A 13,180-nucleotide genomic window follows, 5' to 3' on the forward strand; every position below is an offset into this window, starting at 1 on the left:
AAATGTAACACAAGTCAACATCCAAAAGTAACCTTTTGAAAGTGAAAAAAAAAAATCTAAAACGTATCACCCCCTTAAACAAGTACTTTCTGGACCGTTTTTCGAAATTCTTTCGATTTTTTTTTGTCAATTACATATGTGTAAGAACTGTATGAATATACTTTTGTCCAAATGTATTATCATAATTTGTATTTATTTTTTAACTTTGTGCATAAGGCATATGTTTTGTCCATTTGCAATATGATTTCATAGGAAGTCAAAAGTCAAAAGTCAAAAATAGCAAACATTTTGACAAAACTTCACACATCCTTAAAAAAGTGCTTTCTGGACCGTTTTTCAAAATTCTTTCGAATTTTGTGTCAATTACACATGTATAAGAACTGTATCAACATATTTTAGTCAGATTTTATTATCATCATGTTTTTTTTACTTGTGCATAAGGCATATGTTTTGTCCATTTGCAATATGATTTCATAGGAAGTCAAAAGTCGAAAATGTGAACTTTTTTTCAAAAACATATCACCCCCTTAAAAAACTTCTTTCTAGATCGTTTTCAAAATTCTTTAGATTTTTTGTCAATGAATCATGTGTAAGAACTGTAGCCTATACTTTTGTCAACTTTTATTATCATTTTTTTTACTTGTGCATAAGGCATATGTTTTGTCCATTTGCAATATGATTTCACAGGAAGTCAAATGTCAAAGTCAAAAGTCACTTTTTTTGGGCCAAATGCCATAAGAAATGTCCAAATGCAATATGAAAGATTTGAAAATGCCAAATCAGGATGTTATGTCCATTTGCCATGTACCATCACAAATTTGACATGCTCAAAAATACTGTAGAAATGCAAAATTGACTGGCCTGATGAACTCGGGATGGCCGGGCAGTGATAGTGGTTCCTCTCCATCGCTCGTTGTGTTGATTTCATCATGTCCATTTGGTGATGTTTTTTCTCTATTGAATCATATTGCAAATGCACGTGAATTTGCAATATGTTTCAATGGGCATTTACCATCACGAATTTGGCATGCTCAAAAATCCTGCAGTAAAGTGAAATTGACTAGCCTGAACTCGGGATGGCTGGGCAGTGATAGTTGTTCCTTTCCATCGCTCGTTAGGGTTGATTTCAGAATGTCACTTTGGTGATGGTACCTCACTGTTTAAACATATTGCAAATGGACAATAGTCACCAGCAAGTTACCGTCCATCAGTCAATTAGATATCATTCTGACACCAAACTGATACAAACTGACACCAAACCCATTTTTTCCAAATCGTTTAGTTGCCAACTATCACATACTTCAGAGCTGGCCCAAAATTCACAACGCCTTCTGTTCAAACCATAATAAAAACGTAAAACACGTAGTTACGTTCTAGCTGCGGGTCCAGTTCTGATGTTATGTGTAGGCCTAGCTGAGGCAACCCTGAATCCCAAGTTTCGGCTCGATAGGTCATTTGGTGTCCGAGCAAGACTGGTGCTGAAAATCCACTTTTTCCATGCTTTGCTACGGGGTCCTTGAATGAGCTATCGGACAGAAACGTTGGGGTCCGTCTATATGGGCCGAGGCGGTCGCAATGCACCTAGTCTTGCGACTCTGGGACATTTCTAAATGTCGTCATTTTCGTGATGAAAATGTACTAGGCTGTTTCTCGGTCCGAGAACCTTCTAGAGCCATGTAACTATCGCACTATCGACCTGAGGTCTAGAACAGGTTTCTAAAGTTTCAGAACTCTCAGTCTGACGGTTCTTTAATAGTTTGAAGAAGGTTAACTAATTTTTTTTATTTTACTAGGCAAGTCAGTTAAGAACAAATTCTTATTTTCAATGACAGCCTAGGAACAGTGGGTTAACTGCCTGTTCAAGGGCAGAACGACAGATTTTGTACCTTGTCAGCTCGGGGATTTGAACTTGCAACCTTTCGGTTACTAGTCCAATGCTCTAACCACTAGGCTACCCTGCCGCCCTACAATGCAGGCAGTGTATGTCACTACGCACCCTAATGTGTCCCTCCTTCCAAGCTGTGTGTGTATGTGATTTAGTTTTTCTTTGACATTTAATGGGAATAATGACTGATTTACAGTTCATGGGGGTTGCGTAATCACACATATGAAGTTTTTTTAACCCTTCGAAACAGCCCCTGTAACACCAATTATGGCCCTTCCGGTTGGCACAGGAAGCTATAAGTAAACACATATCCTCATTGGGGTATTCCTTTACAGAATCCTGAGTTTTGAGTGTTTACGTTAAGAACTGACCGATTTACACAGGGTTGAATGCACTATTTATCACAAACTGCTGGTTGGGTATGGAAAAACACGTTTAGGGTGATTTTAACCACTTCCCGGTTGCTTCAGGAAGCTTAGAATCGACACAGGTAGACCTCATAGTGTCCTGATGGACTGTCATTGAAGACAGGTTCATAAGGCATTCATAACCCACATAGGCTTCAGGTTGACTTTAGAGGAGCAGGCAATGTATTCCTATGGGGAGAGATGTCATTGTATTCTGTGAGATCAAAAAACCCTGTTTTACTGTTAAGGTTTAATGCCACACGGTCAAGGTTAGGCTTGCACAGATCGGGAGGACCTCAGGAACGTACCTGAGGTCGAATTGTGCTTCTCACCCTAACGGTTCTCTCACTGTCAACCAAAAGCAAATGACATTTAGGGCCAGGCTTCATTTTGGGCCTACTTTTTTCACGGTCGCTGCAGTCAGAGCGAGCTACGGTCAAGCGGGGCATCTCGTTGAACTCGGCACGGCCTAGAGAATATGGAAATGCCATTGCAGGCTCTGTGTGTCTTTATGCACCGCACTTTGTCACTCCATCCTTGCTGTGTGTGTGTGTGTGTGTGTGTGTGTGTGTGTGTGTGTGTGTGTGTGTGTGTGTGTGTGTGTGTGTGTGTGTGTGTGTGTGTGTGTGTGTGTGTGTGTGTGTGTGTGTGTGTGTGTGTGTGTGTGTGTGTGTGTGTGTGTGTGTGTGTGTGTGTGTGTGTGTGACCGTGTGAGAGAGAGAGCTTTTCTTTGACATCTGTTGGGAGAAATGACTGACTTACAGTTCATGGGGGTTGTAGCACCCATGACACCATTTTAAGGCACTTCCGGTTTACACAGGAAGCTGAAAGTGAACACATATCCTCCTTGGGGTAGGCAATTATAGAATTTTGAGTTTTAAGTATTTATGTTAAGAACGGACTTATTTACGGAGGGTTTAGTGAGTGTGTGTTATTTCAGAAAATCACAGAATATCACAGAAATCTCGCAGAGCTCCGAAGCACACTTTAAAAAGATTTGTATGAACACGCTGCAACTGGATCTGTAACTGTTAAAAAAGAAAACACCTATTTTTAAACATCACCAATTTGACATTGTATACGATTTCTCTGAAATGACGATAGATAAATGGCTGGTTCTCTTTTTATTGAAACTGGAGGTTCCTTGACTTTGACGTGAAGCGGAAAAATAATTGCTCTGTTTTCATTTTGGACCTTTAATCCCAGAAAAATGGCCATAACTCAAAAACCGTTGAGGCCTAGACGCCATCTTGTTCGGGGCCAACTGCCCATTATGCCAAACCTATGCTCACCAAGTTTCGGCTTCAAAATATTTTCCATTTTGTAGATAAGGCCACGTCGTGATTCGTGATGTTTTGTACATTTGCAATATTATTGCATTCGCCCTCTTGTGGGAATTACCGGGACAGCGGAAAAATGACCAAAATTTTATTATTTTATCAAACGGAAACCGAATGTCCGAGAGAGTTCGTTTGATGACTTCCCGGAACAACCGGCCCTGCCGCACGGCCCGACGCCGTCCGTGAATTTTACAAACGTTTTCGGACGTCTAGTAAGGGACCGTACATTTGCAATGTGGTCGGTCTCACTAACCATATGGCAAATGTCAAAATGTTCCCTTAAGGTATGTAAGACCATGGGTTTAATAATAATTAGTCAAAGACTCAGCTTATGCAAAAAGATAGTACAGTTTATTCAGAGAACGTTCTAAAGTCCATTACACAAAGACATCCATTTTATAGCTGCGCAAATACTTCCACACAAACAGTAGGTATCCTACGCACATACTTCCACACAAACAGTAGGTATCCTATGCACATACTTCCACACAAACAGTAGGTATCCTACGCACATACTTCCACACAAACAGTAGGTATCCTACGCACATACTTCCACACAAACAGTAGGTGAGTTTTATCTCACCACTGTATATCACGGTTCCATTCCCCTAAGATTAGGGAAACCTTGAGAAGTACACCCTATGCTCTCATAGGTTCCTCAGAGGCCTAGCCAGGTCGTTTCAAATACAGTTGAACTGTTCTCCGTATCTTTCTTCGGCCCCCACATACAAGTTCAAATTCTAAGCTACGCCTTGCTCAGACAGTCTGTGTTTTTCCACTATACAGATACATTGTCTTAATATAATTCAGACTAAAACTACACACATCATCAGATTATAATTGTATGATTCTAATCAATTTCATACAGTTATAAGGTTTCAGAGTGGAATTATTGTATCATTAGGTTTCAACATATCCATTATTTTATCACTATGTCAAATTGTAACTTTTAAATGGTAAAGTTGCTCAGACAAATAAAGTATATTGAATGAGGAAGGACATTGACGTAAAGAAGGGGGATAAAGCAAAATGACAAGAGGAGAAAAGTAGTATTAACACATTAATCTACAAACAATTCCAAGTAATGACAAAGCAAAAACAGCTTTATAGAAATGTTTGCAAAGTTATTAAAAATAAAAATCTGAAATATCCAATTTACATATGTATGTAGAATCTTTACTCAGTACTTTGATGAAGCACCTTTGGCAGCAATCCCTGCACAGCTATTTTCCAGTCTCTCCAGAGAGATTCGATTGGGTTCAAGTCCGGACTCTGGCTGGGCCACTCAAGGACAATCAAAGACTTGTCCCGAAGCCACTCCTGTGTTGTCTTGGCTGTGTGCTTAGGGTCGTTGTCCTGTTGGAAGGTGAACCTTTGCCTCAGTTTGAGGTCCTAAGCGCTCTGGAGCAGGTTTTCATCAAGGATCTCTCTGTACTTCGTTCATCTTTCCTTCGATCCTGACTAGTCTCCCAGTCCCTGCCACTGAAAAACATCCCCACAGCATGATGCTGCCACCACCTTGATTCACCATAGGGATGGTGCCAAGTCTCCTCCAGACATGAAGCTTGGCATTCAGGCCAAAGAGTTCAATCTTGGTTTCATCAGACCTGACAATCTTGTTTCTCATGGTCTGGGAGTCTTTAGGTGCCTTTTTGCAAACTCCAAGCAGGCTGTCATGTGCCTTATACCGAGGAGTGGCTTCTGTCTGGCCACTCTACAATAAAGGGCTGATTGGTAGAGTGCTGCAGAGATAGTTGTTCTTCTGGAAGATTCTCCCATCTCCACAGAGGAACTCCGTAGCTCCTTCAGAGTGACCATCAGGTTCTTGGTCACCTCCCTGACCAAGGCCCTTCTTTATTTTATTTATTTATTTCACCTTTATTTAACCAGGTAGGCTAGTTGAGAACAAGTTCTCATTTACAACTGTGACCTGGCCAAGATAAAGCAAAGCAGTGCGACACAAACAACAACACAGAGTTACACATGGAATAAAGAAACATACCGTCAATAATACAATAGAAAAAGTCTACATACAGTGTGTGCAAATGAGGTAGGATAAGGGAGGTAAGGCAATAAATAGGACATAGTGGCGAAATAATTACAATATAGCAATTAAATACTGGATTGATAGATGTGCAGAAGATGAATGTGCAAGTAGAGATACTGGGGTGCTAAGGCACAAAATAAATAAAATAAATAACAGTATGGGGATGGGGTAGTTGGATGGGCTATTTACAGATGGGCTATGTACAGGTGCAGTGATCTGTGAGCTGCTCTGACAGCTGGTGCTTAAAGCTAGTGAGGGAGATATGAGTCTCCAGCTTCAGTGATTTTTGCAGTTCGTTCCAATCATTGTCAGCAGAGAGCTGAAAGGAAAGGCGGCCAAAGTAGGAATTGGCTTTGGGGGTGACCAGTGAAATATACCTGCTGGAGAGCGTGCCCTGGGTGGGTGCTGCTATGGTGACCAATGAGCTGAGATAAGTTGGGGCTTTACCTAGCAGATACTTATAGATGACCTGGAGCCAGTGGATTTGGAGACGAATATGAAGCGAGGGCCAGCCAACGAGAGCGTACAGGTCACAGTGGTGGGTAGTATATGGGGCTTTGGTGACAAAACGGATGGCACTGTTATAGACTGCATCCAATTTGCTGAGTAGAGTATTGGAGGCTATTTTGTAAATGACATCGCCAAAGTCGAGGATCGGCAGGATGGTCAGTTTTAGGAGGGCATGTTTGGCAGCATGAGGGAAGGATGCTTTGTTGCGAAATAGGAAGTGGATTCTAGATTTCATTTTAGATTGGAGATGCTTAATGTGAGTCTGGAAGGAGAGTTTACAGTCTAACCAGACACCTAGGTATTTGTAGTTGTCCACGTATTCTAAGTCAGAACCGTCCAGAGTAGTGATGCTGGATGGGCAGGCAGGTGTGGGCTGCGATCGGTTGAAGAGCATGCATTTAGTTTTACTATTATTTAAGAGCAGTTGGAGACCACAGAAGGAGAGTTGTATGGCATTGAAGCTCATCTGGAGGTTAGTTAACACAGTGTCCAAAGAAGGACAAGAAGTATACAGAATGGTGTCGTCTGCGTAGAGGTGGATCAGAGAATCACCAGCAGCAAGAGCGACATCATTGATGTCGACCAAGGCCCTTTTCCCTAGATTGCTCAGTTTCGCCAGGCGGCTAGATCTCGGAAGGGTCTTGGTGGTTCCAAACTTCTTCCATTGAATAATAAAGGAGGCCACTGTACTCTTGGGGACCTTCAATGCTGCAGAAATGTGTTGGTAGTCCTTCCCCAGATCTGTGCCTCGACACAATCCTGTCTCAGAGCTCTATGGGAAATTCCTTTGACCCCATTGCTTGGTTTTTGCTCTGACATTCACTGTCAACTGTAGGACATTAAAAAGACAGGTGTGTGCCTTTTCAAATCATGTCCAAATAATTTACCACAGTTGGACTCCAATCAAGTTGTAGAAACATCTCTAGGATGATCGATGGAAACAGCATGTACCTGAAATCAATTTCGAGTCTCATAGCAAATGGTATGAATACTTATGTAAATTAGTTTTATTTGGAGAAAACAAAATCCTACATTTCTAAAAACCTTTTTTTCTTTGTCATTATGGGTTATTGTGTGTAGATTGATGAGGGGGAAAAACAATTTAATACATTTTAGAATAAGGCTGTAACCTGTGGAAAAAGTATATACACAAATGCATGTGGCCTCCCCTTCAAATTAGTGGATTCGGCTATTTCAGCAACACAGTGTGTAAAATACAGGTGTGTAAAATATAGCACACATCCATGCAATCTCCATAGACAAATATTGGTAATAGAATGGCCTCACTGAAGAGCTCAGTGACTTTCAATGTGGCACCATCATAGGATGCCAACAATCCAACAAGTCAATTCGTCATATTTTGTCCCTGCTAGAGCTGCCCTGGTCAACTGTAAGTGCTGTTATTGTGAAGTGGAAACGTCTAGGAGCAACAACGTATCAGCCGCAAAGTGGTAGGCCAAAAAAATTGTCTGTCCTTGGTTGCAAAACTCACTACCGAGTTCCAATTTGCCTCTGGAAGCAACATCAGCAGAATAACTGTTTGTCGGGAGCTTCATGAATTGGGTTTCCATGGCCGAGCAGCTGCAAACAAGCCTAAGATCACCATTCGCAATGCCAAACACCGGCTTGAGTGGTGTAAAGCTTGCCGCCATTGAAAGCTGAAGCAGTGGAAACACATTTTCTGGAGTGATGAATCACGCTTCACCATCTGACAGTCTGATGGAAAGTCTGGGTCTGCCGGATGCCAGGAGAACGCTACCTTCCCACATGCATAGTTTCAACTGTAAAGTTTGGAGGGGGAGAAATAATGGTCTGGGGCTGTTTTTCATGGTTCGGGCTAGACCCCTTAGTTCCAGTGAAGAGAAATCTTAACGCTACAGCATACAATGCTTCCAAATTTGTGGCAACAGCTTGGGGAAAACCCTTTCCTGTTTTAGCATGACAATGCCCCCGTGCACAAAGCGAGGTCCATACAAAAATGATTGGTTGAGATTGGTGTGGATAAACCTGACTGGCCTGCACACAGCCCTGACCTCAACCCCATCGAAAACCTTTTGGATGAATTGGAATGCCTTCTGCGAGCCAGGCCTAATTGTCCAACATCAGTGCTCTTTTAGCTTAATGGAAACAAGTCCCCGCAGAAATGTTCCAACGTGTAGTGGAAAGCTTTTCCATTAGAGTGGAGGCTGTTAAAGCAGCAAAAGGGGGACCAACTCCATATTAATGTCCATAATTTTGGAATGAGATGTTTGACGAGCAGGTGTCCACATACTTTTATGTAGTGTATGTAGTGTATGTTCATGAGATCCCACACTCTGGGCCAAGATTTGCAGTCCCGTTAGTGACGGTACCTGGAAGGTTTGATGATCCATCTCATTAGAAACCAAAACACAGATAGAGGAAGCTTTATTCAACTCATACAGAACAATCACCAAAGAGGAACTCCGCTGAACCCACATGTCTGTTTACTCACAACAAACCACTGAGTCTTCATCGCTCCCTAAAGGGGACCCACATCAACATTATATTAAAACAGAGTACCCTAACAAACTTAGAGAGAAAGACACTCTATGCTTGAGTTCTGACGAAGGCCTTTGACCAAAAGCTCCAACACCAGGACCCCTGACCGACTCTTTTCCCTTTGTACCAATGCGTCATAACGGACCCTCAACTAAACCAGACGACACTCAAATGTACATAAATAAATTGTTGCATTGAATTTCCCTTTTGCGTGATGCCGTGTCAGTAACTGATTATTGTATTTCTGTTAGTCTTAATTACATATCCTGATTAATACTGTTGCTGCGTTGTCCACATTTGGATGTGAACTGATAGCCTAGGGAATGGCGACTCCTAGTGGATGAAACCAGGGACGCAACTTTCACTCGGGATGGACATGCCTCCACACATTCTGAAATTGCATTTTTGTCCCCACCAGTTTTATCATTGGAATGTATTTCAAAACGATTGCTTTAGGACCATGCAGACTCCTCCGAGCGGTCGGGTAGGCTGTTTGGAGTGTTTATCAAACTGGATAAAAATTATTTAAAAAATAATAATGATTCAAAATGAAATGTATAATGTCCCCCCCCCCACATTGTGGCCTTGGATGAACCTATAATTTCGGTGCAGTTTTGGTGGATTCTGTTATATTTTCCCTCTCAGTTGATAAGACCGTCTCATCCTCAAAAGTCTGGTGAATGTGTGTTTGTTGAGTTCAAGTACAGAAGTTCATGTATGATGTTGACCTGTGGTGATTCTCACCTCAATGACCGTGTTGTTTTCCGTTAGCCTATACCCTGCCTTAGTCTGTTAACTCTCTCATTTTCCAAATTATTTAGCCTAGTATAATACCAACAAAAAAAATATCAGTGGCCTTGAGTTCAGTTACAAGTTTTTGGGTCATTGAAGTTTCTGAGTTAAATGACTTTCACTGTGAGAACATAGCAACTGACTGTTGATTAATACATCATATTTAATTTACAAATGTTTGAAAAAAATGTCCACTTCCACTTTTTCTCTCCACATTACAGAGTATTTTGTGTAGATCGTTGACAAAACAATACAATGCAATAATTTTTAATGACACTTTGTAACATAAAATGTGAGACAAGTCAAGAGGTGTGAACTTTCTGAAGGTACTATAGATATTTAGTTGCCTAATACATTAGGTCCAGTTACGGCAGGACATGGGGTAAGAGTGTAATCTTGAGGGTAATCTATTGTAAGGTATCTGTTGTCGTGTCTTTGCTATGCCGGATTAAGTGATATGACATGGGGTTCATAAGCCTCCCCCAACAGGCCATCGTCATTAAGGTTTGTAACTCTCTTTGTATTCTGTCCAGAAATTATTCTCATATGCAGTGTAAAGGTCTCTGGCATCCCTCGTCTGATCAGTTCCCACTGAAGCTGGAATAAACAAAGGGGTTGCATCATTTAGTAAATGTGTAAACGCTACATTCCTATCCTCTTCAAACTCCTTTCCACTTATTCGCTTCACTTTCCATCTTTACTCAGTATCCTCATTTGTTAAAGCAACCTTACACTGAAATCCCTTTGAGTGAGATTATTCTCATTCTATAATCATTTTTGGAGATTAATAATAATTCATTATTATATGATACGTTTGACAGTGACTCTCACCTGCTTCAAGATTTCAGTATCGGTAAGGTCTGTTGTCATGGTAAATTTCACCCTCAGTACCAACTTATATCCTGTAGAGACACAATGAGTCAGTAATACGAACAAGCATTAAGCAAAACAGACAGACAGACAGACAGACAGACAGACAGACAGACAGACAGACAGACAGACAGACAGACAGACAGACAGACAGACAGACACGTACCGTACTATAAGAAAAAAAGGAGACTTGACAGGGTTGACCACTATTACCAATTTCATTAGATATTAAGTAGAGTAAATCAGACTTACCAGACCTACTATGCATGGTGTACTGTCCTGCAGGTGGAGTTATAGTGCTCATTTGTGTAGTGTCTGGTAGCTCAGTAGTGGTTGTTGTATTAGGAGCTGTAGTTGTTGTAGTAAGAGTTGCAGTTGTTGTATTAGGAGCTGCAGTTGTTGTAGTAGGAGCTGCAGTTGTATTAGGAGCTGTAATTGTTGTATTAAGAGCTGCAGTTGTTGTATTAGGAGCTGCAGTTGTTGTATTAGGAGCTGTAGGTGTTGTAGTAGGAACTGTAATTGTTGTAGTAAGAACAGCAATTGTTGTATTAGGAGCTGTAGTTGAGGTAGTAGGAGCTGCAGTTGTTGTATTAGGAACTGTAGTTGTTGTATTAGGAGCTGTACTTGTTGTAGTAAGAACTGCAGTTGTTGTATTAGGAGCTGTAGTTGTTGTAGTAGGAGCTGTAGGTGTTGTAGTAGGAGCTGTAGTTGTTGTATTAAGAGCTGCAGTTGTTGTATTAGGAGCTGCAGTTTTTGTAGTAGGAGATGTGGTTGTTTTATTAGGAGATGTGGTTGTTTTATTAGGAGCTGTAGTTGTCATAGTAGGAGCTACAGTTGTTGTGATTAGAGCTACAGTTGTGGTTGTTGTAGTTGGAGCTGTAGTTATGGTTGTTGTAGTAGGAGCTGCAGTTGTGATTGTGGTAGTAGGAGCTGTAGTTGTGGTTGTTGTAGTAGGAGCTGCAGTTGTGGTTGTCGTAGTAGGAGCTGTGGTTGTTGTAGTAGGAACTGTAGTTGTGGTTGTCGTAGTAGGAGCTGCAGTTGTGGTTGTTGTAGTAGGAGCTGCAGTTGTGGTTGTAGGAGCTGTAGTTGTGGTTGTTGTAGTAGGAACTGTAGATGTGGTTGTTGTAGTAGGAGCTGCAGTTGTGGTTGTTGTAGTAGGAGCTGCAGTTGTGGTTGTTGTAGTAGGAGTTGTAGTTGTGGTTGTTGTAGTAGGAGCTGCAGTTGTGGTTGTTGTAGTAGGAGCTGCAGTTGTGGTTGTTGTAGTAGGAGCTGCAGTTGTGGTTGTTGTAGTAGGAGCTGCAGTTGTGGTTGTTGTAGTAGGAGTTGTAGTTGTGGTTGTTGTAGTAGGAGCTGCAGTTGTGGTTGTTGTAGTAGGAGCTGCAGTTGTGGTTGTTGTAGTAGGAGCTGCAGTTGTGGTTGTTGTAGTAGGAGTTGTAGTTGTGGTTGTTGTAGTAGGAGCTGTAGTTGTGGTTGTCGTAGTAGGAGTTGTAGTTGTGGTTGTTGTAGTAGGGGCTGCAGTTGTGGTTGTCGTAGTAGGAGCTGTTGTAGAAAATGGATCTGTGGTTGTCGTAGTAGGAGCTTCAGTTGTTGTTGTAGTAAGAGCCTCAGTTATTGTTGTTGTTGTAGGAGCTGCGTCTGTGGTTGTTGGAGCAAGAGATGCACCTACAGCTGTGGTTGTTGGAGCAGGAGATGCACTAACAGCTGTGGTTGTTGTAGCAGGTGCCTCTGTTGCGGTTGTCATATTAGGATCTGTAGTTGTGCTTGATACAGAGCAGAGTCTGCCTATTACTTGGAAAAAGATAACAATTATTAGGTAGCGTAACAATACTTTAATCCCAGGCACCAGAAGTTGACTCAGGCATTTCTAAAACATCTGACAATTTTTTCCCTCAAGGTCACCACACATCATCATCCTGCAAAAAAAAAACACAAAAACATTTAGACAGTTCCATTGGGCTTTTGGCAGAAAATGTCTTCTGGAACATGTGAACTTTCCTGTGCCTTAATAATACACGTGTATGCCATCTGTAAATACAAATAAAATTGTTAAATTACGAGCATAGTAGTTTTTGACGCAGAAAATACAGGAACATTCCTGCTTTCAATGATTGGCTGAGATAATGGAAGGGCTGGACATGCCGAGAAATGAGTTTGGATATGTCTGCCATGTAGCATGGTCTTATCTATTACATGAGCTGCTCAGTATGCAGCAAGTTAAAGTATACTGTTAGCTAGCTAGCTAATGTTAGCTGGCTGGCTCTCTAGCTAACGTTTTGTGAATGTTCTGTGTCGTAATATTATTTGTATCTCAGAAAGCCATTTGAATTGCTAGTTATAGCCTAATGTTGGCTAGCTAAAATTGAACCTATTTGGTTAGCTTTAGCTACTTGCAGGTTCATGCATGGTAGTATTGCCGCGTTCGAAACAAGTGGGAAAAAACAAGAGTTCAAATCATGACATCAGTGAATTTCAGGTGGGAAAGTCAGAGCTCTAGAAAGAGGCCCGAGTTCCAGAGTTGGATGACCGTTCAAATAGTTTTTTCCAAATCCTAATTGTTTTGAACGCAGCGTTAGTTGGGATTATGGTTAGCTAGCTAGCTACATGTCCAAACAAAAGAAACCACTATGCAAATGACCTGTACCTTTTATCACTGTACCTTTTACACCTTCTATATCCTCTGCATGTGACAAATAAACTAATATTTCATTAGTTAACTAGGCAAGTTAGTTAAGAACAAATTCTTATTTACAATGACAGCCTAGGAACAGTGGGTTTTCTGCCTTGTTTAGGGGCAGAACAATAAGAGTTT

General features: G+C 41.3%; 1 protein-coding gene across 1 annotated transcript; it reads right to left on the reverse strand.

The window, feature by feature from the left end:
- Positions 1-9,640: 9,640 nt before the first annotated feature.
- On the reverse strand, positions 9,641-12,770 carry LOC118368964 (probable serine/threonine-protein kinase clkA). Its single transcript, XM_052495694.1, has 5 exons — positions 12,759-12,770; positions 12,271-12,284; positions 10,624-11,949; positions 10,333-10,403; positions 9,641-10,098 (listed from the first exon to the last, which is right to left on the reverse strand). The coding sequence occupies exons 1-3, from the start codon at positions 12,768-12,770 to the stop codon at positions 11,172-11,174; spliced, it is 804 nt and encodes a 267-aa protein (XP_052351654.1). The 3' UTR covers positions 9,641-10,098; positions 10,333-10,403; positions 10,624-11,171.
- Between the last annotated feature and the right edge of the window lie 410 nt (positions 12,771-13,180).

Source organism: Oncorhynchus keta, chromosome 35, assembly GCF_023373465.1.
Source record: "Oncorhynchus keta strain PuntledgeMale-10-30-2019 chromosome 35, Oket_V2, whole genome shotgun sequence".
NCBI lineage: Eukaryota > Metazoa > Chordata > Actinopteri > Salmoniformes > Salmonidae > Oncorhynchus > Oncorhynchus keta.